Source organism: Diabrotica virgifera, chromosome 8 (genome assembly GCF_917563875.1).
Source record: "Diabrotica virgifera virgifera chromosome 8, PGI_DIABVI_V3a".
In the NCBI taxonomy this organism is placed as follows: Eukaryota; Metazoa; Arthropoda; class Insecta; order Coleoptera; family Chrysomelidae; genus Diabrotica; species Diabrotica virgifera.
The window spans coordinates 215,800,327-215,821,887 of record NC_065450.1 but is presented as its reverse complement, the minus strand read 5'-3'; the positions used below and the strand labels follow the sequence as shown (position 1 = coordinate 215,821,887).

The window sequence follows — 21,561 nt, the reverse complement described above, 5'->3', positions numbered from 1 at the left end:
TTTTTTATTGGTTTTTTGATTATAACTTTAAAACTATTTATTTCTGAGAAAAATTGTACTAACATAAAAGTTGCGTAATTAAATTTCCTACAACATAGAATTGTTTAAAAATTTAAAAAATAGTCACCCTTGTTGCAAAATAGCAAGAATTGCGAAAAAAACCATACAAGAACCAGTATTCGCATTTTATCTTTTTCAACCATTTATGCTACAGTTAGGACCTTTATATTTTACCCAGAAAAACTCTATGATATAGTAAAACAACACTGTAAATTTCATTAAGATCGGTCTAATAGATTTTGCAAAATAAATTTTGCAGTCCACCTTTCGCAAACAAAAATCATTTTTTTAAAATGTTGCAGGACTGAAAATAAAGCAAATAGCAAGTTGATTTTTTTTTTGTTTATAGAGGTGTACTGTACCTTTCATTTGAAATTTGCAAAATTAAAATCGATTAATTACCACGGCGTCAGGAAATTTTTTAAATAAACATTAATTTTTGGTGCTACGCGCAGGGCAGTGGTGTTCGATTCACACAAGTTGATTTCAACCAAAATTTCTTCCAAACTTTATCTAATATATTATTTTCTTACTCAATATTTTGTTGTATTTTAATATTTCAATTCCACAAAAATCAAACTAATGTTATTATTGTTTGTGAAATATTGTTTAAACAATTGCATATGTTTAAAAATAATAAACTTTTGTTCTCTAAGTTAAAATATATGAACAAAGAAAATGTTTGCTAAAAAAGTGCTATTTCAAAGGATAGAGTATGTGTTTTTATTTTGAAATAAACAAATTTATTTATTTATATTGAAATGTAATAAAAATTAAAATGTATCAATCATTATCAAAGGTCATTGGAATGGCCAATCAGAGCAAACTATCCGCTGTCCTGCGCGTAGCACCAATAATTAATGTTTATTTAAAAAAATTCCTTACGCCGTGGTAGTTAATCGATTTTAATTTTGCAAATTGCAAATGAAAGGTACAGTACACTTCTATAAGCAAAAAAAAATTCAACTTGATATCTGCATTATTTTCAGTCCTGTAACATTAAAAAAAAATGAATTTTTTTTGCGAAACGTGGATTGCAAAATTTATTTTGCAATATCTATTGAACCGATCTTAATAAAATTTACAGTATTGTTTTAGTGTATCATAAAGTTTTTCTAGAATAGAATAGAAATATGCTTTATTGTCATGAAAAATTTAACAATTTTATAGACAAAGCTTACAAGAATCATAAATAAAAACAATAACAAATACAATTTACTAAAATTATACAAATCTTCAATATAAATAAAACATAATAAAGTCAAATAAAAATCAGTAACAATCTATTGCAAAATTAAAAAAAATTGCAAATTGCGTAATCTACCTTAAGAAATTTAATAAGTAATTTAATAAGTTATGCTGCTGCATATGACACTCAAATATAGATTAAGATTCTACTTATACATAACAATACTGTAATTTCTTAGTTATTGGTTAAGAAACTCTGCTATTGAATAATATGGTCTTTCAGATAAATAGGCTTTAGTCATTTTACGGAACTTGGGGAAAGATGTTGCAGATTTAAGTTGTAGAGGGAGATGGTTGTATAGTTTTTTTGCAGAATATAATATAGATTTCTTTACTAACTCACTGGACGGGATCGGTAAATAAATGTCAAAAGTAGAATTTCTGGTGGAATAGTCATGTCTAGGTCTTTCTGGAAAAACATGTAGATGTTTACGAATTAAGCAAACAGTTTCTAAAATATATAAAGAAGGTAATGTTAGAATTCTGTGATCTTTGAAGTAGCTTCTGCAATGTGTTGTTCTTCTGAGGCCAAACAGATATCTGATTGCTCTTTTTTGCAATTTAAAAATAACATCGGATTGGGCAGCTGTACAAAAACCCCAAAAAGGCAGACCATATCGAAGATGGGACTCGAACAATGAAAAGTATGTTATTTTGGAAGAGGCTAAATCCATTTCCTTAGAGACAGATCTTATTGCAAAGCAAGCTGAAGATAGTTTCTTGCTTAACACATCGATATGAAGGGACCATTTAAGGTTGCTATCTAAAAAAATACCAAGAAACTTTACAGAATCAACGATACTGATCTGGCTGTTATGAAGAGGTAAGGGTTGAAGAGTTCCTTTATAGGGTAATGCTACTGTTTTATCTACGTTAAAAGAGAGTAAATTAGAATCTGACCAGGATTTTATTGTGAGTAGATCAGAAGTTATAGTAGCATGAAGAGTTGCGATATTTGAGTTGCTCCAAGTGATACTGGTATCGTCAGCAAAAAGAAAAACTTTTCCATCGATTTTTAAACTAGTGATGTCATTAATAAAGATAAGGAAAAGTAGAGGACCCAATACTGAACCTTGCGGTACCCCACATACAACATTTCTGAGACTAGAGTCTGTATCATTTGCTCTAACCAGTTGTTTCCTATTTTCCAAGTAAGATTGAAACCAGTTCTGGGTGAAATATGAAGGTCCTAAGTGTAGCATAAATGGTTGAAAAACGTAAAATGCGAATACTTATTTTTGTATGGTTTTTTTTTCGCAATTATTGCTATTTTGCAACAAGGGTGACTATTTTATAAATTTTTAGCCAATTTTGTATTGTAGGAAATTTAATTTTACAACTTTTATGTCAGTACAACTTTCCTCGAAAATGAATACATACTTTTAAAGTTATAATCAAAAAACGAAGAAAAAAATCGAATTTTTCCTTCATTTTTTGACATTTTGATTATTTAAACAATGTTCCGGACCTTTTTGAGAGGGAGGATAACTCAAATATTATTATTTGAGTTATTTTCAAGCAATTTCTACAACAAAATTTGAGTCACCGCTCAACGTCCAAATGTACTAATATTTTTACAGATGCGCCCTGGTCTATTAAGAATCTGCTCGTCTTTTAATTCAAAACAATATTTCAACATAATTCGTCTTTCACTCGCGAACAAAACTATTTTTGGGTTTCACCACATATCATAAATGAAAGAAAGAAATCATTATGTAAACAAATTATCAGATGCTGAGAGCTGGTAAACTGGTTTTTTAAGCAATGGTTATTTGCAACTAGTGTATATAACTAGTGACGTATTTCTAAAATGTCTCTTCTAACAATGTAAAGTAGATACATCAACAATTTTCTTCTCTGAACTCCTTATACCGTTAATGTGTTCGATGTTTTATTGTGTTGGTGTCTATTCTATATCTCCATTTTTTTTTTAATTTCTCGATATAATTTTAATTTCTGTGTAGTTCATCCCTCTGGTTTTACCTCCTTTTATAATTCCATTTATCCAATTTTTTCTTGTTCGTCTCCTCTTTCGTTTCTTTATTATTTTAGTTTCTAATATTTTTTTGACCATCATTCGTCCCTCATCCTCTACAGGGTGATTGATTAGTAGGGTAAAGCTCAATAGCTCCGCTATAGTAATAGATAGCAATAAAAGTTAATAACAAAAATTTTAGCCACCTCTGAGCTTCACATTACAAAATTAGTTAGAATGTTACAGGGTGTTCGATAACACAGTGGCAGACCTAACTTATTAGCAATATCGACCATTCTTGAAAATTTTGACAATACGTTAAAAATATGGCATTAATAAACCATTGTTGTTTTGCTTATTTTTATTTATACAGGGAGTTGAACTTGTTACGATTTTCATATAAAATTGGTTATTAACTTTGTAAATACCCTGTATAACATAACAAACCTTTATATTTTTGTGATGGAGAAGTTAACAGGATTTCGAATTTAATATAAAATATAGGGTGTTCTATTTAAAAAAAAAACATAAGTTTGGTCTGCCAGTGTGTTATCGAACACCCTGTAACATTCTAACTAATTTTGTAATGTGAAGCTCAAAGGTGGCTAAAATTTTTGTTATTAACTTTTATTGTTATCTATTACTATAGCGGAGCTATTGAGCTGTACCCTACTAATGAATCACCCTGTATACGTGCCTTCTATTTCTTAGCGCTTGTCCATATGAGGGCGGTTTGCCAGCGGTTGACGCCGCGGTTAGCCGACGTTTGTATCGTACACATGAGAGCGATTGACTGGCGGTCTCATTCCTCCCTTAGTAAACTTACAACCGCCGCGGTTTGACGACGGAGCGGTTGCATGTGTTCCTTTTTTCATTTGTTCCTTGTCGACGTCGCGGTTTACCTGAAAATCCCAACCGCGGCGGTTGAAGTTGCCAAGGAACAAATGGAATCGTACATATGCAACTGCTCCGTCGTCAATTTAAGTCCATAATACCTTTAAATAACAACCGTTTATGGAAAAATATTTGGAAACAACTTGTTTTTACTCATCTATACACAAAAATACACCCAACGCAACAAAAATATTAATTTCTGACTCACCTCCTGAAGCTTATCTGCAAATTTTTCGTACTTCCTGATCAAAGTAACTGCTGCTCCACCTTCGGTGACATCGGTTTCCAGATTCTCGTCTAAATAGCCTAAAATTTCATCCCACAAAATGTCCTCTAGCGCTAAAAAGTCGTACCGATATCGGTCCACAAGCACAATTCTACTCGTCTCATTGTCTTTGCCGGCCACGACACCGACCACCACCAACGAGCACAACAAACACAGTATTGTCTTTTTAGAGTTCATTTTTTATAGTTCTTTTATCAGTTCGTATGACTTAAAGTCCTCATTTGTAGAGCTAAAAATTTGATATGATAATAAAATAGAAATCTTTCCTCAAAAAATAACTCCAAACCCAAATGCCCCAGTCGTCAGAGACGAAAATAACATGTACCTCTAAAAATTATACAAACAAGCTGAATTTTGCTGATAATGCCAATCTTGGAGTCACGGGATTTTTGAGTGGCTACCACAGTCTGGCTGCGACGGCCAGGTTGCTAGTGCGCGGGGGCCCTAAGACTCGCTGATCTATAGTCAGAGAACGAAATATTAAACAATAAAACACTGAAAACGTTTGTTTTCTATACTTCCACAAAATTTATTATAACTAAGTGACTACAGCTGTTTCGGCGGAGTGCCTTTCTCAAGTGAGAAAGGCACTTGAGACTTGAGAAAGGCACTCCGCCGAAACAGCTATAGTCACTTAGTTATAATAAATTTTGTGGAAGTATAGAAAACAAACGTTTTCAGTGTTTTATTGTTAGATAAAATGAACTTCCATCAAGTAACGGTCGAATCCATCAATTATTAACGAAATATTTAGTTGTCAGTGATTAATTTTGAAGTTCGTGGATTATTACGGTACCTATTTGAGAAAGAGGAGTAATTTCAGTGGCGTATAAAATTATACATACTATCGTTTTACGTATACAGAGAGAGTCTGTAAAGTGGAATAAATTCAATATCTCAAATACTAATTGTTTTTTTGGAAAATGCTCAGACCCGTCGATTAGTATTTCAAATTGTCCTTTTTGACATTCAATAATAATGTATACAGGGTGTCCCAATTTAGAGATATGACGTCATCGTCGATTTTCTTAAATGGCAACACTGTCATTTTGATAGCTAATTTGATAGGGTTTGTAAAGTTATACATAACTGCAAAATATCAAATTTTTATTCTCTACCATTTACAAGATAATAGAAAATAACAAAGTTATATCTGTAATTTGGAATATATTCAATAATTAAAATACTAACTGTTTTTTTGAAAAATGCTCAGACCCGTCGATTAGTATATCAAATTGTCCTTTTTGACATATAATAATAATGTATACAGGGTGTCCCAATTTAGAGATATGACGTCATCGTTGATTTTCTTAAATGGCAACACTGTCATTTTGATAGCTATTTTGATAGGGTGTGTAAAGTTATACACAACTGCAAAATTTTAAATTTGTATTCTCTACCATTTAGATGATAATAAAAAATAACAAAGTTATGAAAAAGAAGTAATCAACTAATAATTGAATTTAATTATTTCAATAAATTAAGCAAAAACTCGTAATGTTGCCCTCAATTATTGTCAAATTGTCAATGGGCAACGTTATGAGCATTTGCTTAATTGAAATAAATAAATTCAATTATTATTTGATTACTTCTTGTTCTTCATAACTTTGTTATTTTTTATTATCTTGTAAATGGTAGGGAATAAAATTTTGAAATTTTTCAGATGTGTATAACTTTACACACGCTATCAAAATAGCTATCAAAATGATAGTGTTGCCATTTAAGAAAATTAACGATGACGTCATATCTCTAAATTGGGACACCCTGTATACATTATTATTATATGTCAAAAATGACAATTTGATATACTAATCGACGGGTCTGAGCATTTTTCAAAAAAACAGTTAATATTTTAATTATTGAATATATTCCAAATTACAGATATAACTTTGTTATTTTCTATTATCTTGTAAATGGTAGAGAATAAAAATTTGATATTTTGCAGTTATGTATAACTTTACAAACCCTATCAAATTAGCTATCAAAATGACAGTGTTGCCATTTAAGAAAATCGACGATGACGTCATATCTCTAAATTGGGACACCCTGTATACATTTTTATTGAATGTCAAAAAGGACAATTTGAAATACTAATCGACGGGTCTGAGCATTTTCCAAAAAAAACAATTAGTATTTGAGATATTGAATTTATTCCACTTTACAGACTCTCTCTGTATAATTCTATAATTTTATAAATAATAATCTTATAAATAAGTAAGATTTCTTGCAATTTCCTGTCAACTATTTCGTTCTTTAAGTATACCAACGGCGTCGCACAAACATTTTTAGTACCTATGCTAAAGAAATTAAGTAATAAAGTATTTGTTCCATTTTTTTTAATTTTTGTTTTTCTTTATTTTCTCGTTATACTATGCCTTGAATGTTGAAATGTTTCCAGATAATCTTTAAAATCATTAATTCTTCTTCTTAAAGTTCGTATCCGTTTCGGATGTCGGCGACGATCATGGCAATCTGTACTTTGCCCACTGCTGCTCTGAAAATATTTGTGGTTGTTGTGTTTTTTTTTTATTAACCAGACTTGTTTCTGATTGATTGCAGATTCATAGTCATAAATTTCTTATAAGTTGTTGTGTTGATCCAGAAAATCCTTCGCCTCCCTAGTCCACGTTTTCCTTCTACTTTTTCCTGTAAAGTTAGTTGCAGCAGTCCATATCTCTCGCTGTTCTTCATGTGTATTCGATTTGGCTGTTTTTATTGCGGTTAAGAGCTTTTTAGGGGAGTGCAATTAGAACGAAAATATGCATTGTTTCGGAAAAATTCAAACAAGCTTATATTTTTCTAAAACTTTTCTTGTTAGTTTATATACATGTGAAAGTAAAAATTTCTACTCGCAGATTTGGCCGCTAATTGTTTATTCATTGTTTAAACAGTAACAATTGTATAAATAATTTTAAAAATATCGTTAAATTCATCATTTTACTTTGATCAAATATGTTTCTATTTTGTTTTTCATTATGCTGAATCCGAATATGGCATTGCAATTTGAAAATTCTTATACAGAAGCTCTTATACCTACAGTGTGTCTGCGTAGCTAGGAACCACATGGAAAACTTTTTTTTATTATCAATTTTACGAAAAAAAGGTATTCTTCATAAAATGCTCTGGATAGTCAAAAATCTAAAACTCAACCATCAGATATCAAATTTTATCAATTTTATACGAGTTATGTCAAAAATATGAATTTCGTTAAAGACATATTCCAGAATATCAAAAAATGCTATAATGAAAAGTCAGTGCCGGTTTATCCACTGGGCGCTTGGGGCGGGCGCCCAGGGGCCCGGGCCCCGGAGGGGCCCGTTCCTTTTAGTTATAAAAAAGTCGCTAAATAATCTACATATTTCTATTAGTTATAAAAAAGTCTCTAAATAATCTACATATTTTCCGAAAATAGTTACATAGGGTTTTAAGCAAGAATACAAGCATTATCATCAACCGCTATGTATGTCCCATGTGCGAATCATTCTCTAAATCTAGCAGTGAATTTTGCAAATGAATCCAGCTTGGAAGCAACTGGTTATTTCAGCACTATTTAAAGTATCTACACGTTTTTTCGGCTTCTCCCCAAAGGTGGAATTTATGAAAAGAAAGCGGCAAATGTTGTGTAAAAAGATTAATTGAAACTAGATGATCCGCCTGATTGAAAACTATGGAATCATCAAACATATTTTTTTTCAGTTAAGTAATAATAGAGATGAAAAATCAGTAGTTAGAAATGAAGCCAAGGCACTGCACAATAAAATGGATACCTTTAAGACAGCTCTATTGACACTGATTTGGGCAAGAATTTTGGAATGAGTGAATGAAACAAGCAAAACGTTAGAAACTGTGGACTTCAACGTGTCAATTGGAGTAGAATTAATGAGATCTCTTTTGAGCTTTGTTGGAGAAGTAAGAAATAAGTTTAGCGAAATTGAACAAGAAGCGAAAACTTCCTTTTGCCAAGGCGAGGATATTTCAAATAACTACTATACAGCTGACCTTTAAAGAACAAAGAAAAGAAAAACATTTTTAGATGAAGCAGGTGAAAGTGAAACGATTTTAAATGGGCAAGAGAGATTTAGAATTGAAGTCTTTAATGTTATGTTATATGCGACAATATTAATCAAGATCTTCTAAAGAGAATTGAATGCTACAAGGATGTAACATCAGCTTTTAGATGTTTTTACGCTAGATAAAGAAGAAATAAGAAATGAAGACGTCAATTAATAACTTATGCGAGAAATATAAAAAAAGATGTTGATGAAACAAAAGAGAACTTGCATAATGAAATTACCCATTTTGTAACGTTGCGTTATGCTAAAATTTGAATAAACATACAATTTATGAAAAATTTGATGTGATCCAAGGTGTAAAGGCAACTTTTCCCAATATTTTAACTTTACTGCAAATTTATTTGACGATACCAATTTCTAATGCGTCAGGCGAGCGGTGTTTCTCGGTTTTAAAATGAAGAAAATGACGTATGGCGCAGAAGATATAATTTTGAACTATACGCAGCATACAACGAACCCGACGTCATAACATCCATAAAGATCGGACGTCTGCGCTGGATGGGCCATGTTGAACGAATGTTGGAGACCGAAACACCAAAACATATAATGAGACAAGCACCAGTAGGGAGAAGGTCAAAGGGAAGACCCAAACTTAGATACATGGAACAAGTGGAACAAGATCTGAAAACATTTGAGATTACTCACTGGAAGAACAAAGCAAGGAACAGAACAGAATGGCGGAAAATCCTAGAACAAGCCAGGACCCAACAAGGGTTGTCGAGCTACTGATGATGATGATGATGATGATATAGAGAATGAAGAACTGGAGAAACTGAATTGTGATAATATATGGCAGTTTGCGAACGCCAAGTCAACAAAAAAAGTGATCTAATTTTTGTCTTTATGTATTTTTTAGAATATGTTTTTTTGTTTGTCATGTGTTGTTTTGTTGAACTTTCTGTTTTTTATTTATGTTTTTAAATGTATTTTTTGGATTATTTTTTACGTTTGCTATTCTCCTTGCTTGTTTAAAAAAAATTATTTTATGGATTTTACAATAAAGCATAGTTAATGCATGTGTTTTCTTGTAAAAAAAACTGCCAACGAATAGCAATGAAGGGGGCCCCTAAACCTCCAGCGCCCAGGGCCCGAAGTTAGGTTAAACCGGCACTGTGAAAAGTTGTTTGAAATTAAAAACTATGTTTCAATAGGTTTGTTCGTAGTACGATCCAATCGATCAGCAACCGTTGCCAACCATCAGACGCATGCGCAGTGAACAGTTAGCGTTGCGCAGTTAACAGTTAGCGTTCGTAGACTACGAACGCGCATGCGTCTGATGGTTGGCAACGGTTGCTGATCGTTCTACGAACAAACATAATATAAAATTACATCATTCTAATCAAAAAAAAATTTTCAATTTTTTCTCAAATTACGGATACTCATCATCATTTTATTACAATTATGATAACTATTTTATTATCACTTTTACGAAAAAAGTTATGCTTCATAAAATGCTCTCCCTGGTCTAAAATCTAAGATACAACCATCAGATATCAAACTTTTTTTAATTTTATACGAGGTATGTAAAAAATATGAACTTTTCTTCACAATATTTTAATTAGAAGGATGTAATTGAACACTAAAACAATTTTTTTAATTTCAAACAACTTTTCTTAATAACAATTTTCGATATTGTGAAATGTAACGGTACTTTACTCTCGAGTGAAAGTCATATTTTTTGACATACCTCGTACAAAATTAATTAAATTTGATATTTGATGATTGCATCTTAGATTATATACGATGCAGGGTATTTTATAAAGAATAACTTTTTTTCGTAAAACTGATAATAAAAAAGTTATCAATAGGTTCCAAGTTACGCAGACATAGGTACTGTATAAGAGCCAACAAAAAATTTTTTTTGCTGAAAATTGATTATTGTTGAAGCTTATTATTAAATGTATTTTAAGCAAGTTTTGCAGAAAAAAGTTTTGATCACTTTGTATAAACATTTTTTTAGCTGGTAATTTTCGGTGTTTGTATTACAGTAAAACCTCGATAGAACGGACCTCTATTTAACGGACTTCGGATATAACGGTAGAGGGGTAGAGGGGGGGGGCTCCTTAGCTGTGGTGAAAGCAACCTCTCTAAGAGAAGGAACTCTGAAATCAAACCCTGGTCCTCCAAGGTGGGGGTTAAGGCATCGGGCTAACTCCTCGGTACTTGTAAAAAAAATGACTGAAGTGGGGTAGAGAGGACTCCTTAGCTGTGGAGAAAGCAACCTCTCTAAGAGAAGGAACTCTGAAATCAAACCCTGGTCCTCCAAGTTGGGGGTTAAGGCATCGGGCTAACTCCTCTATACTTGTAAAAACAAGCAAATGTTAAACGACCCAATAATCAGACTCGGATGAATGGACGGATCACTCGGCAACGAAAAAAGCGACGAAAAAGGACTATGAATTTTGGAACATGGAACGTTCAAAGCCTCTCAAATAAAATGGATGAAGTTATATTAGAGCTAAAATACATGAAAATGGACATCGCAGTGGTGACAGAAACTAAGAGGAAAGGTCAAGGATCACAGAAATTGGGCTACTATGATCATTTTTATAGTGGAGTTCCAAAACACAAAACACATAAGAGCTCAACAAGGAATATCGATCTTCATACGCAGAACATTAAGAAAGCACATAACATCGTGGGAAGGAATAAATGAAAGAATGATAAAGGTCAACATGAACATATATGGCTATAGAATAACTATTTTGGGAGTATATGGTGTAAACGAGGACGCACTGGTAGCTAACAAAGATGAATTCTATGAACAGCTCAACGATGAAATCGTCAAAATAGGAAATGCCAGAGAAATTATATTATTAGGAGACCTAAATGGCAGAACAGGCAATAAAAAACAGGATAACGTAGTAGGCAGATACGGCGAGGAAGTACTCAACAATAATGGAACAAGAATAATTAACATCTGTAAACAGAACAATTTAAGAATTATGAACGGCTTCTTCCAGCATAGATGCATTCATAAATATACTCGGACCCAACCTACTATGAACCAGAAAAGTATAATTGATTATCTTTTGATAAAACAACGGAGTCGAATGAAAATTAACGATGTAAGGGTTTATAGAGGAGCAACATGCGGCAGTGACCATCATCTTCTAAAAGCGGAAGTACTGTTCCCCGGAATGAAATCTCAAAAAAATCTAAATCCACGAGAACAAGGAGGAAACAAATTGGCACCAAAAAAGAAATTCAACCTAGAAAGCTTACAACAAACAAGCATAAGAACGTTATACGAAAAGCGACTGGACGAGAAACTGAAAGGACAATATACATTTATAAATACGGAACATCTTCATACACATATAACACAATGTATACACGAAGCTGCATATGAGGCATTGGGGGAGTACAAAGACAACATAAGAAATAAACCATACTGGTGGGACTTAGAAATAGCCACCGAAATAGACGATAAGAGAGAAAAGTACCGGAAATATATGAGTACACAGAAAGATTCCGATAAGGTTTTATACAAAGAAGCACAAGCAAGAGTGCGGAAAAAAATCACACAGAAGAAAAACGAAACGTGGACAAACAAATGCAATCAACTTAACGCCTATATAGGGGGGACAAGAAACACAGAGAGCTGGAAATTCCTTAAAACGTTGAGAACAGATACCAAAAGGGATATAATAACACCGATTACTCTGGAAAAGTGGGATGGCTATTTCAAGCAGTTACTAGTAGAAAATAGAGAAGATTTTATTAAAAACGAAGATCACGAAAGTTTCAATGTAATTGTCAGTGGCTCACCGATTCGGTTAAGACTGGAAGAAGTACGAAATGCATGCAAATCCCTAAAAAATAGAAAAGCGTCAGGGCCTGGCGACATAGCACCAGAACTGCTCAAATACGGTAGCAACACCCTGTATGAATACCTAAGAGATCTATTTAATAGATGTATGAATGGCGAAGTCATACCAAAAGAATGGCAATTGTCTGTAATTTCTACAATACACAAGAAAGGCAGTAAAAATATATGCGATAATTACCGGGGAATATCTGTCACAAGCACCATCAGCAGAGTTTACGGAAAAATTATCAAAAATAAAATAGAAGAAGAATACAAGGACTTAGAGGCCGAAGAGCAAGCCGGTTTCCGCGCTGGCAGTTCCACCACTGACCACCTATATTGTGTAACACAGTTAATAGACAAACAAATAGCCTACAATCAAGAACTGCATTTAGTGTACATAGACTTAAAAAAAGCATACGATACTGTACCACAAAGTAAACTTTGGGAAGCCTTCGAAAAAAACTAACATCAGTCTGAACCTCATTAAAGCTGTAAAAAATCTATACCAACATAATATAGCAAAAGTTAAGCTAGGCAAGGAAATCTCGTCAGGATTTGAAGTGAATAAGGGTCTTAAACAGGGCTGCTGTCTATCGCCGACACTATTTAAAATATATTTAGAGCAAGTTTTGAAATCCTGGAAAAGGAAATGTAAGAATATGGGTATACCGCTAAATGATGATAACATGCTATACACTCTATGTTTTGCGGATGATCAGATTCTTATGGCCCAGGATTATCACGATATTGAATATATGACCCGAAAAATCATAGAAGAGTACCGGAACTGGGGTTTAGAAGTGAATACCAAGAAAACGGAATATATGTGCGTTGGAGGTATACAGCAGGATCTAGCGTTGGAAAATGAAATAACTATTAATCACTGTCAGGAATATAAATACTTGGGTCTTACAATTACACAAGATGGAACGTTGGACAAGAATATCCAAGAAAGGTGCACACAAGGAAGGAAAGCTATCGCATTATTGAACAAAATCCTATGGGACCAAAGTATCTCCAAAGAAAATAAACGTAACATCTATAACAGCATTGTTAAGAGCATTATAACATACAGCAGCGAAGTTTGGCCACTTAAAGAAAAATCCGAAAATATGCTCAGAACAACTGAAATGGACTTCTGGAGAAGATCTGCTGGTATATCAAGAATACAAAAAATCAGAAATACAAGAATATTGGAGATAATGGATGTAAAGCATACAATAATGGACGATATAAAAACAAAGCAACTAAGATGGTTTGGCCACGTACAACGTATGGAAGAAGACAGATTACCCAAGCAAGTGCTACGATGGGCTCCAAAAGGACGGCGGAAGAGAGGAAGACCTAGGAAAAGCTGGATAGAAGGAATCCATAGGGAAATCGGAGAAAGAGGCTTGAACGAAGACATGTGCTACGATCGAGAGCAATGGCGATTGGGAATCGGAAGACGTCGTAGAACGTTATGAACCGATTATATATATATATATATATATATATATATATATATATATATATATATATATATCCTATATATATATATATATATATATATATATATATATATATATATATATATATATATATATATAGGATATAACGGACAAACAGCAAGGACAGGATCTCGGCACTGCTTTGTGCTAACGCCGATGGATCACATGGATTGACTGTTATAATTATTGTCAAATCTCGTAGACCTAGAGTTGTCAAAGAAATAATGCATAATCTGTCCGTTTCATAATATAACTCTAATAAGCATGGCTCACCACAGATATTTTCAAAAAAATTTTTTTAAAGAATTTGTACCTGCAGTGAGAAATTTCAAGAGAAGAAATTAGAAATACCACCGAAAGAAGTAAAATGTTTATTGTTTATGGATCAGTGAATAATTTTGACAACCAAACGAGTATATTGCAGAAAGTTTTTAGATGAAGTAGAAGTAGAAAAGTAAGTAAGTAGTAAAAAAAACTTGATTCCTTTTTTAATACAGATTTGTACACACTATCTAAATACAGTACATATTTTCAAAAAAAAATTTGATTTTAAACCTATTTTTATACAACGGACTTTCGGGTTATAATGGACATCCCGTCCCCCCAATTAGTCCGTTATATCGAGGTTTTACTGTACATTTTTGTTATCTTTCTTAATTTTCTCAAAAAGAAATAGTTTATTTCATTTCTAAAGTAAAATAATTTAGTGCATTTTAAAGATTACATCCTAAGCTTTAAAAAAGCACTTATAAAACTGTAATAGATCTGTTCAAACTTGAGTAATACCGTCTTAAAGTGGTGGTAATTCTATAAAACTACGAAGATTTCAAAAATTACATTTTTTGAGACGTCATATCATTTGAATTAAATTTTTGAGATTTTTTTTTTAAGAAACATCGATTAGTAAGGTGCTTGAAAGGTAAGTTGTGCAAAATTAAGGGTTTTATAAGAAAAATTGAATTAGTTACACATTTTTAAATCATTTTTAAACAAAATTCATGTAAGGCTCACTTTCCGCCCACACCGTACTTATGCCCATACATTTTATTTATTTTTATTATAACCATAAAATAGCTAATTATTCTTCTTTTATGTTCAATTTATAAAATTTCATTTGATCCATTGGTTAAAGAATTACATTAAAATAACTCAACCGTGCACTTCGCCGTACTCTAGTTTACAGTGCGCCAATGTTTGTGAGAAGGGTGACTTTAGCGTTATAAATAAAAAATTATAGAAGATTATTATTATAGAAATTTTTTGAATTTTTCAATGGTCAAGTCAGTTTTTTTCTAAAATTTATATTTTCGGAGTTATTGTAAAAAACATCTAATTTCATAGTTCATTTGTTTAATAAAAAATGAAGCACCCACTTCTCGAGTAGAACTTTTTGATATGTTGTTTATTAAACATTTCTTAATGAAATTACAAAAGTTCTGTCTTGTTTGATTTTTTCCGAAGTGAAAATCTATATGCACTCCCATATTTGTCTTTTTGCATTCTCAAAAAAACACCCTGGTTAATAACGCGATGGTTATAAATCATCGATCGATGATAAAGCCACATTTCGAAAGCCTCAATTTTCTTACAGGTGACGTCTGTGAGAGTCCACAACTCAACTCCGTACAACAGTATAGCGATGGTTAAACTGCAAAATCTCGTAAGTCGAATTGTGGTCAATTATGACTTTTATACGTTTTTGATTTATTCTTTTATATATCTTTTAAACTACGGAAGCTTATAAGTCAATATTTAAATTTAATGGTACTGGCGACATCTACAAAAACCTGAAAGTAAGATTTTAAGTTACAAAACCAACCTCATAAGTTACATTTTTATGAGACAAAACCTCGTAAGTTTAATGATAGTTTCAGATTTTAAGTAACAAAACCTCGTAACTCACTCTTTAAAAAAAAAACAATATTACCGAATTTTACCCAATGGTAATGTAATCCTTACCTAAAAAGAACCCTGCACACAAAAAATGAAAAAAAAAATGAATGTTAAATAAAGAAGCTAAAATGTTTTTTGTCTCTCCTGTAAAGTTACATAAAACTGACTTACGAGGTTTTGCAGTTTAACCATCGCATCGATAGGAAAGATATAACATCGTAGTAACCTTATTTTTATGGGGATTTTATGGGGATTGATAAATCATATCTTTAATTAAAGTCTTTTAATCAGTTACTGTGTAGGCCAGAAATCTTTAAATGTTATAAAGTCATTACGTTTATTGTTTACTATGGGTAATAATAACAGCGTTTCTCAAATTGCGTCACACTGAAGATATAAATATATTGTAGATGCATGTTAGGCAATAGCTATACCGCATATTATTATAATGTGGAGTTTGTGTCATCGTATTTTGATTAAACAGTAGGAACCCACATGTTATTTATCAAAATTATGCTCATTATTATACATTTATTGATATGTTATTTTTAATTGACTAAGAATTGCGACAACTTTTCTATCCTACTTTTGCAAAGATAATTTTTAAATTGTAAACAAACAAAAGACCTACCTTAAACAATATAAGGATAGCATTATTCACTTTATGCTATACTTTATAACAAGCTTTAAATACATGTCACATACCTATTATAGAGTGGTTCTAAATTATGGAATACATACATTCATTTTTTCGAAAATAGGCAAACTTTTTAGAAAAATCCTGAAACAGGTCGATTTTTATTTTTAAATTAGTATATTTTGACGTATATGCCATAACAGTGACGTCATCCATTTGAACGTAATGACGTAATTGATGATTGTATTAAATGGGAATAGGGGTCGTATGGTAGCTCATTTGAAAGGTTATTTAATTCTCTATTCAGTAACATAAACATTAACATCATTGTTTATACAGGGTGGCCAAAAAAATAATTTTTAAATAAATTAATTAACGCAAAAAGAACAATGTATGTAATTTATTTAACTCAAAATACATTTTAAGGATGTCAGAATATACAGTATGTCCCTTTAAGTTGTATTCATATGGAAAACTTTTTTAAAAAGTTATTCTTCATAAAAACCTCTGCATGGTCCAAAACCTAAGATTTAACCATCAAATATCAAATTTTTTGAAAATTATACGAGGTATGTTAAAAAGTTTGAATTTCACTCAAGAGTAAAGTAGCTTTATTTTTCAAAATATTGAAAATTGCTATTATGAAAAGTTGTTTGGAATTAAAAGCTATATTCTAGTATGCAATTACATCCTTCTAATTGAAAAAAAATTTTGAAAAATTATGGACAACTAACATTATGTATTTTCAGTTATTTCAATTCAGATAACTCTTTTATTATTAATTTTACGAAAAAAAGTGATTCTTAATAAAAAATTCTGCATGGTCTGAACCCTAAAATACAACCATCTCATGTCAAATTTTATCAATTTTATACGAGGTATGTCAAAAATATAAATTTCGCTCAAGAGTAAAATACATTTTTCACAATATCGAAAACTGTTATTATGAAAAGTTATTTAGAATTAAAAACTATGTTTCAGTATGTAATTACATCCTTCTAATTGATGAATTATATAGGTACCTTATTTTTGAATTCTGAACTATAAAAGTACTTTACTTTTGATCTAAATTCTTCTAAAGTATTCTATTTCAAAATGCATAATATATGTCTGAATTGCCGATATTAATGAGTCAGATTAAATTAAATTATAGAAGAAATTTTAGCAACAACATTTTTGTTAATTTAGTAATATTTTGTATTTCGATAACGGTGTCCGAGGTGGATGTCGAAACGTTAATAAAATCATTTTTCCAAGTTAAATTGTGGCTTACTTCCCAATTAGAATAGTTAATGGAAGTTTTAGTGAAAATAAGTCTAACGTAGAGAAAAATATAAATGTAAGAAGAGGAAATACATCCTTACGTCTGTAATCTTTGATACGGCTTTTTATGACATTCAATTATAAATGTTGCAATCTTTTAAAATTGTTTAGTAATAAAACAATATTTATCTCAAAGACAATAACATTCGTCACGGTGATCTTTTTTAAACTGTTCCAAGAAGTATTTTTCTCGAGATGTAATCGCGTGCAGTGACAAAATTGTAGTGCAAATTGTTTCATATCCTTATTAATTTCATCCACTTGTTTTCATTTATACCGGACATTATAATATATCTTTCTTTGATATCTTAAAATAAAAAACAAACTAAACATCTTATACAGAGAATACTTCTGTAACATCTTATACACCATGTATATTAACTTATAGGAAATACCTATATGTATTTTATTTTCTTCTAAAAATTGTACTATTATATTATGTTACACACCCAAAATTATATTAGTCTAGTAAAATAAAATTTCACTACATGTAAAACAAAATGTAAATTCGTACAGGTTGAAACAAATTTTATATCAAAGTTTAGGTGGGTACAAAAGATATTTTCAAGAAAGTATCCAAATCACACAAGGGGATCATTCTTTAAATAATTAAAAAGGGGTCATTTTTGCAAAAAAATTACTTTTTTAACTGCTGAGGTCATTCAATTACTAATGAAGGTCTATAGGATTATTTTCTGCAAAGTTGAAGGGTTAATCTTTCACATATAACTTACTAAATTAAATTTGACCCCCTATTTATTTAAATAATTATACATGAAACTTTAAAAACAAATTTGCAAAAAAATATTTTTAGCGTTTTAAATAAGCACTATAAAATATCTTACTTTACAGGAGAAGTTGCACTATGTTATCAGTATTAATTAAAAAAAAATTAGGCCAAAAATATTTAATATTTTTTGAGATATTGAATTTGTTTATTAAATGTTACTCTATTTTCAATTGCAAAAACGCGGTTGTTGCCAAAGAAATATTCACCTGTATTAAATCTTATTAGTTTTATTTTTATATATGTTTTCGATAAATGTATTGATAAATTCAAATTGCAATTAAACTTCCCCCTAAAATGACTTTTGAAAATTATTCAAATTTGTTTATAATTTGCTTTTTTAATAACGTCGCGGGGATTAAATATTTTGAAATGCCGTTTCGATAATTGGGATTCTGGGAATTTTTCACTAATTAACAAATTTTTTTGTCTTTTTTTCCTCTTCTTTTTTTTTCATGGACTTATATTACTACGGGCCCTTTTAGGTTTAAGTTTCATTAAGAATGTCGAATCTCTAAGTTATAGATTCTAGACCTAAAAATATTAAGATTAATCTAAAATCACTTAAATAAAATGTGGCTGGTTACTGAGTTACAGGGTGTTTAATTTAAAAATTAAAAATTATTTTTACCAAGTACTTTCAAACTATTTGACGCATCCTTATCATACTTGTCAGAAAGTGTGGGTACCATACAGTCTACTAAATTGTGACAAATAGAAGTTTCTAGCTACTACCAGAGGCGTACGACAGGGGATAGTTAATGGTTGACCCTTTCCAAATTCTACGCCACTGAGGGAATTACTATTTTAGCGAAATTTTTCGATTCTCCAATACTTTATATGTAAATAATATACTCTTTACTGGTAACGATTAAGTCATTAGTTTTCGAGATATTGGACGTTAAAAATGAAACGGCATAGTTATTTTGATTCATTCATTCATTCATTTTAAACTTCCAATATCTCTCAAACTGATGACTTTATCGATACCAATAAAGTTATTTACATAAAAAGTATTGGAGAATCGAAAAATTTCGTTAAAATAGTAATTCACTCAGTGGCGTAGAATTTGGGAAGGGTCAATCATTCACTATCCCCTGTCGTACGCCTCTGGCACTAGCTAGAAACGTAATCACAATTTAGTAGGGTGTATAATAGCCACACTTTCTGCCAAGTATGATAAGGATACGTTAAATAGTTTTAAAGTACTTGGTAACAATATTTTTAAATTTTTAAATAAAACACCCTGTAACTCAGTAAGTAGCCACATTTTATTTAAGAGATTTTAGTTAAATCTTAATATTTTTAGTTCTACAATCTAGATCTCATAGACTCGACATTCTTAATAAAATTTAACCCTAAAAGGGCCCGTAGTAATATAACTCCAAGGAAAAAAAGAAGAAGAAAAAACGACAAAAAAATTGTGTTAATTAGTAAAAAATTCCCAGGAACCCAATTATCGAAACGGCATTTTAAAATACTTAATCCCCGCGACGTTATTAAAAAAAAAATTATAAACAAATTTGTATGATTTTCAAATGCCATTTTAGGGGGGAGTTTAATTGAAATTTGAATGTATCCATACAATTATCGACAATATACATAAAAATAAAAATAACGAGATCTTAAGCAGGTGAATATTTCTTTGGCAACAACCGCGTTTTTGCAATTGAAAATATAGTAACATTTAATAAACAACTTCAATATCTCAAAAAATATTAAATATTTTTTGATCAATTTTTTTTTGCTTAATACTGGTAACATAGCGCAACTTAGTCTGTAAAATAAGATATTTTATAGTGCTTATTTAAAACGCTAAAAATAATTATTTGCGAATTTGTTTTTTAAGTTTTATATACAATTATTTAAATAAATAGGGGGTCAAATTTAATTTAGTAAGTCTTATGTGAAAGATTTACCCTTCAGCTTTGTAGAAAAAAATCCCATAGACCGTCATTGATAAGTGAATTACCTCAGCAGTTAAAAAAGTATTTTTTTTTGCAAAAATGACCCCTTTTTAATTATTTAAACAATGATCCCCTTGTATGATTTGGATACTTTCTTGAAAATATCTTTTGTACCCACCTAAACTTTGATATAAAATTTGTTTTAACCTGTACGAATTTACATTTTGACTTTTTTTTATTTTATTATGCTATATGGAATCACCATGTATTTCAAAGTAATATTTATTTCTTTTGAAAAAACTTGTTATTGTTGCGAAAAATAAAGGTTTTTATTGAAAATAAACAAATATAAGTATAAGACAATCGGATAGTACAGCTCGGTACGGTACAGGTTATTTGCTTCAGTTGCAAATTGAACGAAAATAAATAAACTAACTTTTGCCTCCAAAACCGAAAATATGCCTCATGTGGGGTTATAGAACTTACAACGAGTAAAGATTATTGGTCTTGTTGAGAAAGTAATGTTCTCAGAGGGACATAGCTGTAGCGCTAGGCGTAATACAGGGCGTTCTGTCCAAAACGGCTCTCCACGATAACGGCTCTCCACGATCGTTTAATTATCCAATCAGCTGGAAGACACCCAACCATTTCTCACCTGCAGCTCCAAAGGCAGCTTTTGGAAGCTACAGGTGTAACTGTTTCAGTTGAAACGATAAGAAGAAGAGTTCGTACCAAGAAGTATACAGCAGGAGACAGTTACGGGTTCCCGAGTTATCCAGGAAGCACAAGATTAATCGCCTAAATTGGTGTCTTCACCACCAAAACTGGAACATTGGGAACAATTGACAAAATGTGCTATTTTCAAAAAAGTCAGGATTTGTGTAAAATCAGATGACCCACGAAATCGTGTACTTACAGGTCGAGGAAGACAAGCAAGAACGAAAACTGTTAGATCTGTTCACAAATATATAAGGGGAAGTGTAATGTTCTGTAGAGGAATTGTGATTCGTAAAAAAACTCCTTTAATTTTCATGCAATCAACTTTAACTGCTCACAGGTATGTTGATAACCTGCACTCAGGCTCTGGAGAGGTGCAACAGGAGAAAATTTAATTGTAGTGCATGATAATGGACCTCTACATACCATTAGAGTGACTACAGACATCATTGACGCA

The 21,561-nt window shown here is 31.4% G+C and overlaps 1 protein-coding gene across 5 annotated transcripts in view; it reads right to left on the bottom strand.

The window, feature by feature from the left end:
* The window catches only part of LOC114329424 (uncharacterized), a 132,070-nt gene that overhangs the window by 53,607 nt on the left and 56,902 nt on the right, over window positions 1-21,561 (bottom strand). For 4 of the 5 annotated variants that reach the window (XM_050658823.1, XM_050658821.1, XM_050658820.1 and 1 more), the window contains exon 2: window positions 4,386-4,692. The exons of the other annotated variant lie outside the window; for it this stretch is intronic. In XM_050658823.1, the coding sequence (XP_050514780.1) occupies window positions 4,386-4,640 (255 nt within the window). In that variant the 5' untranslated portion in view covers window positions 4,641-4,692. The remainder of the gene's footprint in view (window positions 1-4,385; window positions 4,693-21,561) is intronic. 5 annotated transcript variants of the gene reach the window in all.